This window comes from Platalea leucorodia (genome assembly GCF_965183815.1).
Source record: "Platalea leucorodia genome assembly, chromosome: 7".
Classification (NCBI taxonomy): Eukaryota; Metazoa; Chordata; class Aves; order Pelecaniformes; family Threskiornithidae; genus Platalea; species Platalea leucorodia.
This window is the reverse complement of record NC_138829.1, coordinates 8433352-8452119: the sequence shown is the minus strand read 5'-3', so window position 1 is coordinate 8452119 and position 18768 is coordinate 8433352. Positions and strand designations below refer to the sequence as shown.

Below are 18768 nucleotides of genomic sequence, written 5' to 3'. Positions count from 1 at the left end.
TCAGTACTAACAGGAGTGATGTGGACTCATTTCCTCTTCCTGCAGTAAATTTATCCTATTAATATCATCTACTATTGTGTGTATATTAGCTGGGTGACCTCTGGAAAGCTTTTATGCATATAAGCTTCAGAAAGAATGTGTGATCCCGGTTTGCTTCCTGCCCGTCTTACAATGATGAACCCGTCAGCTCCAGAGAAAAACGGAATACATTTATGCTGCATTATTTGTGACCGGTACGTGAGCATGCAGTTAAACACTTAAGCACATACAATAAAACCCAACCCCTTGATGTTAAGTAGAGACAGTTTTTCTAAGGCTGTCTAGACACAATGTCTGCGTACAAAAGAATCTGGTTATGAACAGGGCAGCATTGTTCAAAAGATTATGTTCTGCTACAGGGGAAATCGAAAGGAATTTTTTTGCTTTCAAGAGCAGGGAACTACCCTTTCCTGGTGCAGTTGTCATTTCATGACCAGTGTTACTAAGATACTGTCTCTTCTCCTCTGAGACTCTCCATTGTTATTACTTACCCAAGACATGCTGTCTTGAGAAAAAACTGCTTACCTAGTCTCTGATGTGAGAAAAAATGGAAATTAAGCAGTGTAACTTCACTTTCTTTGTCTGGAGAATGCCAAATGCATACAGGAGAGGTATTTTGTACAGACTGCAGTAAACGTTGGTATGATGCTGAGAAGCAAGGTGCGTACTGTCTGTTTTGGCACCCTGTAATGGAAGTGGACTGACATTTTGTGGACGATGGAAGAAGGTAGCTTGCATGAAGTGCACTGCTCTGACCCACACCTGCAGAGGAGAAGGGACGCTGGGGAAAAATGTGGGTTTGGAACAAAGGTTTATAATTGGGAGTGCTACAATGACGTGAAAATGAAGACCAAGCAAAATCTGTTCCAACATTTATCTTCCTTCAGGGATGATCAGATATTTAAGAAATTAGGGAAACAAGTAATTTTTTAACATGTCAAATCTGTCTACGTCCAGGAAAATGCTTTACTCCAGTTGTCCCAGTGTGTCAGGATAGGGTTGCCATAGCCATGTCAATCAAAGGCTGAGCCTGGATCTCTTGCTCTGCCTGCCTGTGCTGTTCTGGTGGTTGGACACTATCGTTTTATCTCACAGGCTAGCAATTTCTTGGGTATGGATGAGCACTTCACCGATGCAAGGTTAGTGCATCTGACATCTCCCCAGCAGCAGCCCTAATGAAATGTCATGCCATGTGACAGGAATTTGGAGCAAAGGCCACCCTGAGAAGTTGCCTGTCCTTGTATGCAACAAGTTGGCCTCTGTGTGGGGTTTAGAGAAGTTGGGGTCCTCTTCAGTGCTGAAGACAAGGTAACAGAAGGAGCGGGGAGCTGTGTTTAATGCCTCTGGTAATTTCCTACTTCCACATGCTGAACAGGTTGAGCAAAGGAGAGAGATTCTGAATAAAACCATCTCTGGATGAAATGCCACGAGCCTTCTTTAGGCACGCATGAAGATTCAGTGCCCAATGGCTTCAGTGATAGAAATCCCTTGACGATGATGACAAGACCAAACCCCAAAGCAAGGTTCCTTGGACCATGTTTGAAGTTCCCTCACTCCTGTGACATGGAGAATCCTTCTCATTCCAGAGTTGCCCTTGGGTCAGGCAGGGAGACCGAGTGGGCACAATCTTTGTTGCTCAGCCTAGAGCCACTGCCTGTTTCTTATGTATTAGAAGGAGGTTTGGGAAACCTTTGCATGGACACAGTCCTGCACATGCAATCAAACAACTGAAATGGGGGAAAAGAACAGATTAGCCAGTTTTAATCAACCTGTCAAGACTGTGGCTCCTTGGATTAGAAAAAATGAGGTGATTTCTCAGTTGAAAAGGACTGTGAAACTGTGATGTACAGAAGCTGTCATTGTCACCAGTCTCTTCAGAGACACATTGCTGGTTCCACCAGCGTTCTCCATGCTGTGCAGAGAATATCACCCAAAGCAGGAAAATTGGTAACTGTTGGACTGTGGATTTGTACTGGTACCTACGCCTTTTCAGCACCCTGGGGCCAGTCTCTGCTGGGAGGGTTTTCTAAAGGAAGTACAGGCCAGCATAGCTTTCCCCTTTCAGTGTCAGTGGAGGTTTGGCCATTGCTAACTCTTGTAAATTTAACCTGTAGTGTGCGTTGCTCTTGGGTGATACTAAAGGGCCATGGATTCAGAAATTCAGTTCCATACATCTGGAGCCTGCAGGACATCTGATCCCTTCATATAGTCATCACTGTTGCTAATGAAAGAGGCAAACCTTAACTTTAATTTTCTAGCCTTAAGTTTAGGGTCAAACCCAACATTTTATTATCTTTCCAGCTTAATCTGCGAGTCATTTGTGATGCATTTTCCTTATAAAGCAACATCTGTATGTTGTATTCTTTACGTATCGAAGGGGTTCAGAGTCTTTTAGTATTTCAAGTTGAGTGGGAATCCCTGGGGTACAGTTTGGCACACTACACTGAAAACATACCTTTTAGTCGTTTCACTGCTGGATTTCAACTTAAATGGCTGATTGAGGATTTAAACAGCTGGACTTCAGCATCTGTTTGCCACATGCCAGCTGCCAGCAAAGCAAGAAATTATTATACTGGGCCATGATTTACATATTTGACCTTTGAGCATAAGAGGATATAGCAGACATTGTCAGAATCAAATACAGTATAAAGCCCTGTGAAGTATGAAACTTGTCTTGTTAGACTGTTGGATCTTTATAAATTAATCTCTGGTTCAAAAGTGTCTTTAAATGACAAAAGCATTTTGTTTTTATCAGGATTTATCTGTCTAATCTAATTAAAGTAGACATAGCTCACAAAGACTGCTGAATATAAAGCATGCTTGAAGAAAAGCAGAGGTGTGTAGCAATAGCACCGTGAAATTGAATTTGTGGTACTCTTTCACTTAATCTGTATTGCTTAATCCATATGCAGAAGACTACAGGCTCTGACCTGAACTTTCAGTTCAAGTATGAAATCGTTACTACTGTGATACCAGAATTTGTAAATAAGTTATAAATTATAATGAGTGATGTGTTCCCAATGGCAAAGAGCTGTTCCCTTCTGGGGCAGAGCTGTGTTTCAGAAAGCCCTGTAGGTATCAACACACTTCCATGGACAGGGCCTTTGTTTGTTCTGTGCTGGAGTTGGCATTTCACAGGTCACGGCATATGTGACAGCACGAATGATTTGCTATGCCATAGTGTGCCTGCTGTTTGCTTGGTTTATAAGAGTGGTTTTGAGATGGATTGTGACTAAAAGGTGATATTCAGGATTGTTTTATGATAGTTGTAAAAAAGGGGTGCTATATGCACTCTCAGCATGGCCTCCACATTCTTCTTTCACAAAGAACAGGTTTGGCTCTCTCCAGCTGTGTTACAGCAGGGTTAAAATGGATACCCCTGCAGAAGGGACACGGGCATGATTGCAATGTGACAGTTACAGAGGGACGTGGCCATGGCAGTGATGCTCATAGGTGAAAGGAGGAGCTTCGTCATCTCTCTTCTCGTCTTCTTCCCCTGGTAATTCTTCAGTTGCTGACAAGTTGGTGACCCAGGATAGACAACAACGAACTGGCAACCCTATAGTCACCTAAGCTGTCTCTGTACAGTTGTCGAGTTTGTTTCTCAGAAGCCTGCCGGAACCTATTTTTCTGTATGACCTTGTGTCTCTGTGAGCCCTGCTGGTCCCGTAACATGGGATGACTCTGCACCCACAAAGAGCTTCTTAAAATCAGTGGGAAGGGGGTGATGAACTTAAACTGGAAATAGTCTGAGGACTCAAAGTGTTGACTGAGATCCACATTTCCCCAGAGGGTAAAAAGAGATCAGGCTGGAAGATTTGGTTCTGTCTGCTGCTGAAACTTCTTGCCTGTTACTGTCTGGGTCTATGCTGTGCGGAGGTTTGGTTTGGCCAAGTGCCTCTCTGGGGTTTGGGAGTCTTGTCATATTTGTTTTCCTGGCTCGATTTTGATTAGTTCAGTAGTTCTATGAGTTTATTCTAACAAGATTCACAGGAAGAGATGGTAGCTTTGTTTCAGGAGACTTCATTTCCAGCTTTGTCTAATTTGTAAACTTCACTCATCACCAAGGCAATGTTGGAAATGGAGCATTAGCATCGGTGGTGATGCATGTCAAAACGAGGTGGTTTTTTTCCAGTGCACTGGACATGAACAATAAGGAAATCAATGAATTAAGATAATGTATCTTTGAACTTCCGTAGTTTTTATTAAGAAGCTTCATCTTCAACTTCTGAGCCGAGAGGAGAGGATTAATGGAGCTCCGTCATTGCCCACTAGTCTGTCATAAAAGCCTAAAATGTCCTTTCCAAAGACCATTAGAGGAAAGCTATGGAATGCAGAAGTGATTTGAGTTAAATTTGTTATTGTCAGTCACATACAGTTTACATAGCATCTATATTTATTGGAGAATCTTTTTCACGTTGCAATGAACTCAGAGCAGATCTCCAGGCGATTACCTGGTGTGCAATTAGAGAGCCCAGTTCTCACCCACGTCAATGTTTAGCCAACTCCATTGGATTTGAATTCTTGAATTACACTGGGCTGAATGTGATCAGCATCATCACCATAAACGAACAGTTTAACAGGCAAGAAAATGTGGCCACAGTTGAGGACGGTGTAAAGGTATACATGCTTTCAAAAGCGGCTGTGAAAGCTGAGAAGCGCATTACCAGTAGTGTGCAATATACACCGTCAGTTATTTAGTACAGGTTTGATACAGGCAAAACCAAAGTGCAAGAGTAAAGTGCTGCAGTGTTTAAAGCTTGCGTTTCAGATCCTTAAAAATATAAAGTGAAACACAGTGCTATTATCTCAGAGTAAATGTCTACTGTTCTGTTGCTTATAGCATTTCTGTCCAGGTGGTCTAAAAAAAAGTATATTGCATATCAGTCTATCAGTCTATTCACCTTAATTCTTTCTGTTTCTGTCAAGCCCCTTGGCTGTTTATATCAAATTTGACAGAATGCTAATGCTTAGTATTTTTCAGGTAGTATGAATATTGTGGATCCATGTCCGTGTTACTGCTCTCCTGAGCAAGAGCTGCAGTACTGTTGCAACCCCTACGAGATATCAGGGAACACACACCCACAGGAGTGCAGGTGTCATGTCTCGGTGATCATAGAGAAACCCCTTTTTCTTAAAAATGGTTTAAGATCAGTTAATGTTTTTTTCCCTCCTGCACTGTAACGACATATCAATGGTCGTTTACATCAATGGTTGCGTTGCCTGTTTGGGTAGCTTCCTTTGGCACTAGTTCTGCAGGTGTTGCTCAGGCAGTTTTCCTGGTTGAGTTTCTCCTGAGACAGGGTGAAGGGCTAAACAGAGAGCAATGCTAATCTTGGAAGCTGTCGTATAGAGGATGCCATTTATTTTCACACTCAACCACGTATTGCCTTGCCTTGTAGATGTCAGAAGGGCTCAAAACTTGGCAGGATCCAGGGAATTACTCAAGGACTTCATGCCAAGCAAAAGTCTGTGTTCTCTTGGAAAGTTTGCACATCTCTGTATTGAGGATGAGTTTTGCATTAATTAGACCCATTTTTATATTATTTCAGGGCATGCTATTCAGCCATGGCCAATTGTAAGTTTACGTGGGGGCTGCTGTTTTTTGCCTTTTTTGTTTGTTTGTTTTTAAGTCTTAAATTGATATCTTTCCTTCAAATTTTTTTCCAAGCTCATTAGCAAACCAAGGAGAGAAATCCACTTTTCCCCCTAATTAGTGGTGTATTATTCCTTATTACTAGGAGCTATGCTTGACAAATACACCTTTCCAGAGCAAAGATATGGTAACCTTAAGAAAGGAGTCTCCTTACTTTCCTAAGGACCATGACTGAGGAGTTCCACAGCCTGGGCTTGGGCTTGTGCCTTTACTCTCCTCCTCATCCACTCCAGACATGTGGTTTTCCTTTTTCCTGATATCACTGTATATATGATAACTCCTAAATCTTCAGGGAGTTCCCCAAGAATGTCCCTGTGTCCTGGTTTCAGCTGGGATAGAGTTAATTTTCTTCCTAGTAGCTGGTCACTGTGTTGGTTTGTTTTTGCTTTCAGAGTTGTGCTTGTTCTCAAGAGCTGGGTTATGTCACACCTTACTTGCCAGGTTAAACCCTCCCCTGGGATGGGGAGAGAATTGGAAAAAAAAGGAAAAAAAAAAAAGTAAAATTCATGGATTGAGATAAAGACAGTTTAATAGGACAGAAAAGGAAGGGAAAATAACAACAACAACAACAACAACAATAGTAGTAGTAATAATAATAATAATGATAAAAGAATATACAAAAAAAAGTGATACACAATGCAATTGCTCACCACACACCGATGATGCCCAGCCAGCTCCCGAGCAGCAATCGCTGCCCCCCGGCCAACTTCCTCCAGTTTCCATACTGGGCATGACGCCGTATGGTATGGAGCAGCCCTTTGGCCGGTCTGGGCCAGCTGTCCTGGCTGTGCCCCCTCCCAGCTTCTTGTGCACCGGGCAGAGCATGGGAAGCTGAAAAGTCCTCGGCTAGTATAAACACTGCTTAGCAACAACTAAAACATCAGTGTGTTATCAACATTATTCTCATACTAAATCCAAAACACAGCACTGTACCAGCTACTAGGAAGAAAGTTAACTCTGTCCCAGCTGAAACCAGGACACCCTGTTCCAGGCAAATTCTTCCTGGCAGTCAGTTTTTGAGAAAGGTATCTTAAGCAGCTCTTAATCTTGGCAATGTGCAACTTACTGACACTGTGGAGTATGACTCCTGAATCAATATTTGCACTACTTAAACTGGGACAAATATGAGGGAAACTGGTCTGCTCTATGACTTTTTTTTTTTTTTTTTTTTTAGATGGAGGCTATCCTTGCACCATTGGGTCAGGGTGTATTTTGTTGAAAGCTGTCCTTTTCTTGACCATGGAGAGTCTTAATTCCTATTTGCCTTTACATTTTCTTTTCTGAGTTTTTCTTCCAAAACATTTTGCTCAGAATTTAAGGGTTGAGAAATTCATTTTTCTGAGGTACCACATATATAATAAACACATAAAACAGGATTTTTAGTAAATGTATCCAAACTATAATACAGACTGTTTGCCCATATTGTATAAAATCAGGTTATGAACAAGAAGCTGAACTGAACCTTCAGTTCTGCTATGGATTTATCTTTATTGGAATTACCTTGGTTTGGGTGCAATACCTGTATACTAGAGATGCTCGCTACCAATTTTTAGAAGCTCCAGCTCTTCTAGTGGCTGTAGGGCCCTCAGTACATCTCTCCTGGATTGAATCCATCATAGCTACAGGCCTTTTTCAGCAGAATAGTGTTATCTCACCTGGTTAGACGTGCCTCAAGCAAACTGTAAATTAGCCTTTTTTCTTACTGTTAAGCCTCACCCTTGGACTTCATTTTCCAGGTCTGGATGGAAAAGGAGGAGATAAATAGTGTTTGAGAGTTTCCTTGCAACAGCAATGCTAGTAAGGCAGTGTCTGTGCTGGAGCAGCTGTGATATTGCTGCAGGCAGTGCAGTGCTATTTCACCGCAATTCCGATCTGCTGGGCTAGATTTCGCAGGTCTGTCCATGGGGCTGTTCTGCCGTTCCTAACACAGGTACCCCCACAAGCAGCAAGAAGTAATTGTCTTTTCTGTAAGACGGGTCATTCCCCTAAGTACCAAGTGTGGCGTGATTTACTTCCACAGCAGCCTCGACAAATTCTCTTTTCTGACTCCATTCTTCTCACCCCAGTGCTCATTCAGCTGGTGCCAGTTTGTGTTGTGTTAAGCTCAAAATGAGCAGAAAGTCTCCTAAAGTGGAGGAGTGGCGTTGCGTGCCTGAGACCTTCAGCCAGGACTGGTGTCCCACTGTTAGCAGGGAGAGCCCCCGTTTATCTAATTGCCATCTGAGAATACATCTGATTGTTGCGTTGTGCTTTCTGTACTTACTGTTGGCAGTATTTCTGTCAGAGCATTTCTATGAGCTTCACTCGCTTCCTTTGATTTTAATTTACAGATCAGTCATGCCCTCTCAAGGTTAAACCTACTTTGCCTGTCCCTTTGCAAACCAATTCTTCACATTCTTTAGAAATGTAGCAAATGACAGAAAGTCACGCTCCAAGGCAAATACACAGCAGCTGTGGGGATGGATTAAAGAATATTAATGTACTTGTTTGTAATGCTGTTTTCAGGACATAAAGGTTATCTTTCTTTAAACAACCTATTGAGACAAAGTCTAACATTAGCTTGTACAGGGCAAAGCGATTCTGGTGCTAATTTTTTCAGTGAGTTCATCAAATTACATCTAGCGTATATAGCTTCATCTCCTACCTGATAGTTTTATGACTCACTCTTCTAACCTGAATCCTAACCTCTCTTGGATGCCTACGCCTGTGAACTTGGCCAGCAAACCCATACCACCTCGTCTCCTCACCCATTTCTCCTTTTCTCTTACTTTTGAACCTACAGCCACCCTTCCCGACCTCTCTTGTGTGCAGTGCATTAAATATCTCCTGTCCAGTCACTGTCTTTGCTTGCCTGAATGGCTACCGGTTTCTTGTTGGCCTGCCAGCCGCCTACGTGGTTCGCTGCAGTACTTACTATGTGCAGCTGCTCAGTGTTGTTATTTCCCTTGGTCTGTCTCATTAGCTAGCACATCTCAGCTCCTTCCTCATGACCAATCCGATCCAAACTTCTAGTGCATTAACTCCCCATTCCTTACTGTACCTCCTTGCCTACTTCTACAGTCTTCCTCCTCCAGCCTCCGTTGGCACAGTAACGTTACCTCAGCTATCCGAGGCCCTCTCCTCTCCATGCTCTCTTCCATTTCTTTACTTGCAGGGCATCTCAAGAAGAGCATTTGTAAGACTTCCACAAACTGTTTTTCAATTCCTTCTCCAAACTCAGCAATGTTGTTGGTGTCCACAAGAAGCGGGTGAACTGAGCTGACATGAAAATGTTTTTAACGTTTTATTCACTCCTCCACAAAATTTTGTGAGAAATTCTACTTCTGCTAGAAAGACCTAGAAATCTGGGGAAAAGCCAGTAATGCTAGGTTGAAAAAAAAAAAGAAAAAAAAAATCTGTTTTCAATCTGAAACCAGAAGTTCGGCACCTAATATGAAAAGCAATAATTTTTCATTGGAAAACACAGTGGTTTTTTTTTTATTATTATTTTAATATAGTGCTGATAATTTTTTTTAACCTACTTCAAATGCTACACAAAATACTACCATAATCACTGTCAGTAGTGCTTCGCTTGCCTATGAACTCTTGCCTTTCCCCCCACTATTTGTTTCTCTCTCTTTCTGAGTTGTGAATTAATCAGGATACAGCCAGGTTGCTCATAGTATCTGGCATTTCTTGAGACCTATCGAAATATAAATAGTCCTTGTATATGGTTAATACTAGGAAAAATACATTAGGGCATGTTTGAAGTTGAGAGGCTCATCATTGAAGGACAAGGATGGAATTAAAAATTCCCTGCATGGCTGAGAATTTGGGTGTTCATGTTAGTTAATCTGTTTGGGTAATTTTTCTAGAGGTATTTAAAGAACAGATAGACGTGGTGCTCGAGGACATGGTATAGTGATGGACTCAGCAGTCATAGGTTAATGGTTGGACTCGATGATCTTAAGGGTCTTTTCCAACCTTAATGATTCTATGATTCTATGATTCTGTGATTTTAATCTGGGAGTTTTATGTGGTGTTGAAGTGAACAGCACCTGGTATTCGTCTGGTTTCTGTGCATGGGAGAGGAGATGGGGAAAGACAGCATGAAGCTGCATCCAGAAGGCAGTGAAGAGCCTATGCATGTCCAAGGTCTCTTGCAGCTATGGAGTCCCTCATGTTTTAGGCTGAGAGCCCAGAGGTCTTTTGAACAAGAGAGGCTGTTTTTCAGAAAGCCTCTTGGAGTGCATGGGCTGTATATTGGGACCTCTGCCAACGGCAGGTCAGCAAGGGGCCTGTTCAGGAGCAAAGCATCGTCCCTGCTGGCAAAACCTCCCCGAAATGCACCTGGGAATGGTGCTGTCCTGCCAAGAGCAACTGGAGCCACTGGGAGTCCAAGGTGGGCCCTCAGGATTTGCTGAGAAGTCCAAAGGCCTCTCAGGATTTGCTGGGAATTGGTTGGGTGAAGCCCACAGGACTTTATAACCACTGATGTTACACAGGCTGGAGGACTGCAGCAGGCTCCCGTGGCAGCTCGAGTGCAATGCCTATGAGGTTCACTTGAGGGGCAGACAAGGCCATAAGTTACCAGTTCTCATAACCCTGACACCTTGAACGTCATACTTGCTGTCTGTGTTCTGCCTGTCCACAATTCAGAGGACAAGCCACACAAGCCTGCACGGCTGAGTGGGTGCACAGTCCTCCCCAGGTCAATCTGTTTCTGTTTCCTTCTGTGTGTCTCAAAAAGGGAAGAGGCAGGTAAATGGTGGACATATTCATCTTTAGAAGTTTTATCTGTGTGTCGCCTTTTATTTCAAATAAATTCAAAAGATCCAGGGAAAGAAAAAATACGCAGCTTTCAAATTTCTGACGTACACTGAAGGCCAAGTGTATGTGTAGGTGGTATATTTATTAATTAACTTAAATAAAAAAAAAAAAAACAAAACCACAAAACAATAAGCTAACAAAATTCTGCCTGGGAAAAAGACGACACTCAGGCTTTTCATGAGACATGATACAAATCCGTCACAAATCGGTGTCTGTCCCATGAATAGACAGGATTTTCAAAAGAGAAAATAAGTGAGAGTCTGCAATTTGTCTTTCGTTTTACTTTTTTTTCAGTACAAATGGAGACAAGGGAGCAGTATCTTGGTTAGCTGAAGTCAGTGAATCCAAACTGAATTATACAAACTGAAAGTCCAGCACCTGTTTTTCTAATCCATAGAAGAAGAGGGATCTGTCAAAGCTGGCTGATCTGCCATCTGGCATATATTTCCTGTACCTGTCTCTAATCTTGGGCTGATTTTTGCTGTCACATTTCCAGAATCAAATAAAGGGAACTTATGACAAATATTTTCGCTTTTAGCTGCTTTCTCCGCAAGTCAGGAACGTCTAAAATGTGGATTTTTTAAAAGCCTTTAAAGGTTTATTTTCAGGTTTTATTTTTGGCCAGTGAAAATTACAGTAAAAAAGTTTTAGGTTTTTTTTCTTGGAAAGTTGCTGATATTTTTAGACCAGTGGCAAGACTTTGGCTGTTCCTCTTGACTTCCCTGTGATCTGATTTGGCTTCTAATCTCCTGCTTTTCCCTGTTGGTTTCAATGGGAGAAAAAGGTGTCCAGGACATGTCTGGTGGTCATGTCTACGGAGATAATTACAATACCTCCATTCAGTATTCCTCCTCCAACGTCCCACCTGATAAGTCTTCACGTGAAGCTGAAGTCCTTTGCTGCCAGCAAGACTGTGAATAATAATGAGCAAGAATAGTGGGAAAGATCTTAAACATCCCCCCTGTCCCAACTTCAGGACAATTTTCGAATTTTCAGTAAAAAATTCTGTTCCTTTCTTCTTTGTTCTTCCTTTCCTCTTGCAAAAAACCTCCTTGTTTTGAGGTTTTTTGTTGTTGTTGTTTGGTTTGGTTTTCTGTTAAGTGAATTAATTTTCTGAAGCAGTTGTTCCCCATGTTATGATGGCAATATAGCAATAGCACTTAATGCCTGCTGCTTTTCTGTGTTTTAGGAGGCATTTGTGAAGGCCTGGAGGCTGAAGTTGTAAGGAGGGACTTGGGTCACGCCTGGAGACCCATGGCTCGAGAATGCCCTGCACTTGGGTGCCTCCCTATCTGGATGTGCAAGGCTTAGCCCTCTCGCTGCAGGCTCCAGGGCAGAGTCTTTGTACGGCTGATAAAGCCTGAGTCCTGACAGGGACCTCCTGGGCTGCTCCCTTAGAAGTACGTGGTTAAGAGGAGTAACTGTGGGGAGGGAAAAGGTGAAAGGAGGAGAAAAGTTAGGACAATGGTCTGATTCGGTTGTGTTGGTGTACGTACCAGCATATCCTGTAAGCTTAGGTAAAGGTCTGCTGCGTTGTCATCTCTATGATGACATATAATGACATAGACATAATGACATATAATGGCATAGACATATATCTATATATATCTATATCTATGGGACCTGGACAGGCTGGAGAGGTGGGCCTGTGTGAACCTCACGAGGTTTAACAAGGACAAGTGCAAGGTCCTGCACCTGGGTTGGGGCAACCCCTGGTATCAGTACAGGCTGGGGGATGAAGGGATTGAGTGCAGCCCTGCCAAGAAGGACTTGGGGGTACTGATGGACAGAAAGCTGGACATGAGCCGGCAATGTGCACTCACAGCCCAGAAAGCCAACCGTATCCTGGGCTGCATCAAAAGAAGCATGGCCAGCAGGGCGAGGGAGGTGATTCTGCCCCTCTGCTCTGCTGTGGTGAGACCCCACCTGGAGTCCTGTGTCCAGCTCTGGGGTCCTCAGCACAGGAAGGACATGGACCTGTTGGAGCGGGGCCAGAGGAGGGCCACAAAAATGATCAGAGGGCTGGAACACCTCTGCTATGAGGACAGGCTGAGAGAGCTGGGGTTGTTCAGCCTGGAGAAGAGAAGGCTGCGGGGAGACCCTATTGCGGCCTTTCAGTACTTAAAGGGGGCTTATATGAAAGATGGGGACAGACTTTTTAGCAGGGCCAATAGAGATAGGACAAGGGGTAATGGTTTTAAACTAAAAGAGGGTAGATTCAGACTAGGTATAAGGAAGAAATTTTTTTACGATGAGGGTGGTGAAACACTGGAACGGGTTGCCCAGAGAGGTGGTGGATGCCCCATCCTTGGAAACATTCAAGGTCAGGCTGCTCAGGGCTCTGAGCAACCTGATCTGGTTGTAGATGTCCCTGCCCATTGCAGGAGGGATGGACTAGATGACCTTTAAAGGTCCCTTCCACCCCAAAGCATTCTGTGATTCTCTAAAGAGGGGACAGTGGCTCTTTGCTATGCAGAATGTCCTGCAATGTTATTGTGAGGCTTGTTTGACTGTGGACAATTGCTTCCCTCTTTCACTTCTTCCAATCACCATTTCCTAATTTAGACAGAAAAGGCAAACCTTGAGGGTCAATAACCAGCCTTTTACATGCCAGTTTGGGTGCATGGAACCAGTGTGATTTACTGACCAGGGAAATAGCAGGGCCACATAGTAGCAAGAAAAACACTGAGCAGTGCCTGCTTCAAGCTTAATAGCGAAATACAGCAAGTGGTCTGTGGGTTCCCAGGAGGCGTTAGCATGAATATGACCCCTGCTACCTCACCAAAGGTAGGCTATTGACCTAGGAAGTGAAATAAGGACCCCGAGCCATGGGTTATTCACCCTGAATAAGGGAGAGCACCTATGTGATGTACCTCGTTTGGTCCTGAATGCTTCAATATCACATTTCCTCAATGTCTATTTGCTGGTTTCTGTAGCTCGTAATACTGAAGGCCTGAATACAACCCACTGGAAGTGTGCATCTGATACTTGTAAGGTAAATTTACAAACTCACAATAGTCACTGTTCCATATTTGATAAGACATGCATTTTCTGGATATCAACATATGCTGTTTTGTTTTCATTTTTTTTGTTTTTCTCTAGAACGTCGAGGATGGCGTTTATTTAAATCAAGGTTTCCTCTGTGTTTTCTCTTCTCAGGGTTGGGTTGTATTGCTGTGGCCGTCTTTAACATCAGCACCCTGAGGCGTCCATAATCACCAACACTTACTGTGCCTTTTCTGGATGTGCCTGGGTATTGGAGCAGTCAGCGCTGGGAAATCACTGTCCAGCTGCAAGCCGGTGGCTGGGAAGGGAGGTGACTTTCCCGGGGTCGCTGCGTGAGCTTATGGCTGCACTTTTCGCACCCTCTCGTGTTTTATGAACTCGCGGACCAACAAGTTTTCCATTGTACCAAGGTTCCTCAGCTTCTTTCTGTCCTATGAATAGCTGAAACTTGTGTTTGCGTGGCAAAGGCAATAGACACGATTTCCAAATTTCCTTTGCACAGTACTGCTTACCTGTGTGACAGCTGCTTGGCTCTTCAAGAGAACATTTGCTTTTCTTGCAAACTCACACCTCCTCCCCTCATCCCTTGCCCTTGCTGGTACAGAGCAATCGAGTGAAAAAAGGTCTTATGCAGTTGACAGAAATACAGGGTTTTTTTCATACAAATACTTGCAAAGTCTCCCTTCAGGGTGTTTACTCAGGGTAATTAGGGGGGTCATGATTATTTCAGTGCCAGCCTCCAATCTCCTCGCAAAGGTGGTGTAACTCCACTACAAAAAGAAGACCCATTTTGCCCCAGTGCATGCTCATTATTTCACTCACCAAGATACTCTTTTTGTTTCAGGGCTAATGTTATGAAAAGATACCCTTTAGGCTAATCGCTGTTGGAAAGGAGAGGCTTGCTTTACAGTCAATGACTTTGATGCCCTGGGTAGTTCAAGTAAGGATCTGCCTCTGTCTTGCCTTGATTGACAAGAGCCTTTCTATAAATTTCAGCAATTAAGCAACCCAGTAGCAGCTGCTAGGGAGATCTACTGAGCACAAAACTGACAAAGATTGCTGTGCAGGTCTCCTGCTGCTCACCCTGACGTCCTGAAACACCATCTGCAATTTAAACCTGCAAAAGGAGATCTGACTCCAAGTTAGGTGAGTGTGCTTCTGTGTTTGCTCTGTGTCATGGCTCCGGCTCATGAATAAAGCAGCAGGTTTTGCTAAAGTGGCAAAGCATAAATGTTCAGTTTGTTCTGAAGTTTGTCTCTTTCGATCTCAAATATCTGCTTTTAAAAATAAGGAATTTTAGCCTTTTTTTTTTTTTTACTCTGTTGAAGCTATTTGTAAACATACACTCATTTAATCACATGTAAGACTGTAGTGTATGCACGGCCACATATATGAAGGGTTCACTGTAGCAAACTTCATGTGCTGATCTAAAACTCTGGTTTAGCAAATTTAAAGCATTTGGTTTGACAGGAGCCTAGAGACTCAAGCATCAGTCAGGCAAAAGGCAGGCCAAGCTCATTTAACTTAAGTGTTATCCAGCTGAGGACACAGCCCGACGTACACAAGTCTGTGTGCCCTATGCAGTAGCTGACTTTCTCAAAGTTAAATGTCAAGCCTGGGGTTTCTAGGTGGACATTTTTAAATGCAGTGCAAGTACGTGAGGTATAAAATGGGTCTTGTGGCTTAGAGCTACTTTCCAGCTCTCTTCTTTTTGACAGAGAAAGTTTTCCAGAGAGGCTGGTTGCTTTCTTCACTGATGGTTTGAGATAGAAAGGCAGCAAGTATCAGAGGGACTTGGCCGATGCTGAGCTGTTTGGAAGGTATGAGGAGTTCGAGCCTCCTCTGGTCACCTTGGCCATGTTCCCTCCACCTAACCAGCTCCGTTCATTGGCTTAGCAGCCTTGGTTGGGTTTGAGCTGGCTGGTAGGGCAGTGTGTGCAGGAGGGACAACCAACATTGCATTTGCCTCTCTGGCTGCAGCCCTAGGAGTGGACTAGCACAGTCCATCACTCAGAGTATTGGTAATGGCAACTCCAGTAACACTTTTGGGAGGTGCTAATCTCTCTCCAGAGATTATAGCATGAATTCAGGGATGCTTGGCTCCTGAAAAGTAAGTGGGATAAATCACTCTCGTCAAAACGCTGGTGTTACCTGCAGACCTAACCCTGCTGAACACATGGAGATGCAGCCATGCTGCTTCCTCCCCGTGCAGCAAAGTAAGGAACCTGCCACCTCCCATAGGTGTGGATGACAGACAGACAGAGCCCTTCCAGACTGTCTCTGCCAGGGCCAGTACTGCCAGGGCCTTCAGCCAACAACATGTATGTGCACTGAGAGAGCAACCAAAGGCCTACCCAACCATTGGCCTGGTGCAAGCTCAGGGCAACCCAGCTGGGGTGGCAGGAAGGCATCTGCTGCAAAGTAAACTTGCAATATGGAGATTTCAGTGGGTCTGAGGCACTGGTGGGTGGCTTTATCTGTTCCAGGCAAACCCTACTGCTCTGCAGGGAATGTCTGCACGCCGCTGCTTTTGGTTAGACTTTTTCACTAAGACTTTCCCTTTCTGGGAGCAGATGACCCCTCATTCATACATCTGCCCATCTTCTCTTGGGTTGAACGAGCATGGGGAATAGTGTGTCTGAGGGGAGGAAGGGGCATCCCAGCTCTGGAACTGAGCCTGTGCACTTGCATTTCTTGCCTCCTGGACTGCACTGCCTCTCCCAACCCTCCGCTTCTCTCCCTTCTGCCTCAGCATGAAGCTCCACTGCGTGATCCTGGGCGCTCTGCTTCTCCTGCTGCTGGCCAGCTGTGGCAGCACACTCAAGTCCTCCGCCATTGACCTGCGCACCTTCATCGGCTGCGCTGTGCGCGAGTTCACCTTCTTGGCCAAGAAACCCGGCTGCAAGGGGCTGCGGGTGACGACGGACGCGTGCTGGGGACGCTGCGAGACCTGGGAGGTGAGGCTGCGCACGGGGCTGAGGGTGGCTGGCTGGCACCGACATCCCTGGGTGGTGCTTTCCTCCCCTAAGAAAAGCCCTCAGAAAAACCCCCACCAAACATTAAACAGCTTGCAGCTATCTACAAGGCAGGCAAGGGCTGTGTCCCGCTCCATGACCCCCTCACCACCGCTGTCGACAGCGGAGCATTTTGCTGTAAGTTGTTTCCTCCCTCCTTCCACTGCCTCAAAGGGAGATGCACATCATCTGATGATATTAATGAAGCACTTATGTAATACTGTTATTATGCAATTTGAAAGCCTCTTACAGCTTAACCACTTAAGGAGAAGAGGCCTTTATTACTTTACTGGAAAAAAAATTCCTTTGAGATTAAGATGGAGCTCCCGATTGATGGGTAATATATTTTGTTCCAAAAAGCAAATCCCAAAGATAATGTCTGTTTCTAATTTAGTCCTGTTTTAAGTCACAGCCCTGTATAAATATGAAGTAGTTATGATTTGGGGGGGTACAGGGGGAGGAAAAAAAGAGCATAAGTACACGCACTTCAGAGAACAAGTTTCTGAGTGTCTCTGCCTTTCTGCCACTGGAAGGCTCAAGGGGCCAGACCCACTTTAATTTATTCAGGGAAGCTTCAAGTGACTCCAGAGCAATTTTGTCCACATGAAGACAGGGGCTCTGTATAAATGAGCAGAGGAGGCGCCAGGGTCTGTGTGCCAGCTCTGACTGCCCACTTTCACTGCGTGGTGGGACAAGGGGAAAGGCCACCAGTGGCCAGATTTCCCCGGTGGGATAAGGTTCCTTCGAGGGACCTCTTGTCACCTGGTTCCCCCTACTCCCAAGCTCCTCTGGCAGCACAGACCTTGCAGACTCTCTTACCGTACTGCAGCTCCACTGGCATGTAGTTAAGATGAATGCATCTGATTGTAGGCTCAACAGCTTCTAGAAAGCACCACGATGTACTTGGATGGGGGGAATTGGTAAAAGGGAGGGTGTCTGGGTATCTTCTTGCTGAAATGGTGCATCTATTCTTTTCCATGCCATCATTCTTAGTTCCCAGGGAAGGCTCTTTACACAGCACAGAGGGAAAGAAAGAAAAAATTAAAATGTCTCCTGGCTGTGTTACCTTATGCTGTTTCCCATCTGTGCAAGGGAGAGGATTACAGCAGGGTCCCATTCCTGTTTGCGCTGCCCCTTCTTGGACTCTTCAGAAAATGGGTGCTCCTGTCAAGGAAAAACTCCTTTTTCATGATAAGCAATGCCACTGTGATACCACATGGGAGTGTGGGTTTCAGGGCCTTCAGGCTCCCATCATCCCCTGATGGCTGAGGTCTCTGGCCAAGCTATTTTTCTCATGAGGAACTGCAGACTTCTATGCTGGCTGCTGTGCCGGGTGCATCCCCCATGGAGTACATTCGTTGGGCTTAGTGGGATGTACAGCCTGACTGGAAAGACTGGTCTGGCTGAGAAAAAACCAGCAATTAGGCACCTGGATGCACTTCTAGTCTTAAGCAGCTCGTGCACATGGAAGGGCTTCCAGCAGAAAGGATTTTCTTTGATGGAAAGTCAATCCTTTTGGAAGAAAGCAGCTGCTTTTGGCAAACATGCTCATTTGGTCGAAAGACTAATATTCTGCTGAAAACCAGCTTTTTGGATAGGCTTTTGTCTTCCTTCAGCAGCTTTAATTGAAGCTTTATGCTTTAAACAAACAGAAACATGCGCACACACCCACTCCCCTCCATGGCAGGGCTCCAAGATGCAGGTGTTGAAGGATGTAACCTAAAAATTATTTCTATGGCCCCTTCCACCTGATCCAGTGACTCCCCTATTTACACTAAATCCCCTTGAGGAAACCGGGACTCCAGATGTTTGTCTTGCTTCTTGCCTGAGGCCAGCATTTCTCCCCCACAGAAGCCGGTGCTGGAACCACCTTACATCGAGTCTTACCACCGTGTTTGCACCTACAATGAGACCAAGATGATGACGGTGAAGCTGCCCAAGTGTGCCCCCGATGTGGATCCCTTCTACACCTACCCGGTGGCCATTCGCTGCGACTGCGACATCTGCTCCACTGCGACGACCGAATGCGAGACTGCCTGAGCTCTCCTTTCCCAGGTCAGGCGAGGAGGGACCAAATTCTTCCCTGGCTTCATACCCCTGGTACCTCCAGCATTACAGAGGGTGTAAGTCAGTCCAGAATTTGATCTCACCCTGTAATGCTCCTAATCATTGACTTTTCTGAGCGGATGAGGCTTAATCCTCTCTCCTCATACTGTTCAAAGCATTTTTGCTGTAGAAATGTAG

At 44.6% G+C, this 18768-nt stretch overlaps 1 protein-coding gene across 1 annotated transcript; it reads left to right on the top strand.

The window, feature by feature from the left end:
* Window positions 1–16263: 16263 nt before the first annotated feature.
* GPHB5 (glycoprotein hormone subunit beta 5) lies at window positions 16264–18564 on the top strand (the record flags this gene model as incomplete). Its single annotated transcript, XM_082317755.1, has 2 exons — window positions 16264–16467; window positions 18376–18564. 2 exons carry the CDS (start codon window positions 16264–16266, stop codon window positions 18562–18564), a joined length of 393 nt encoding a protein of 130 aa, XP_082173881.1.
* Window positions 18565–18768: the final 204 nt, after the last annotated feature.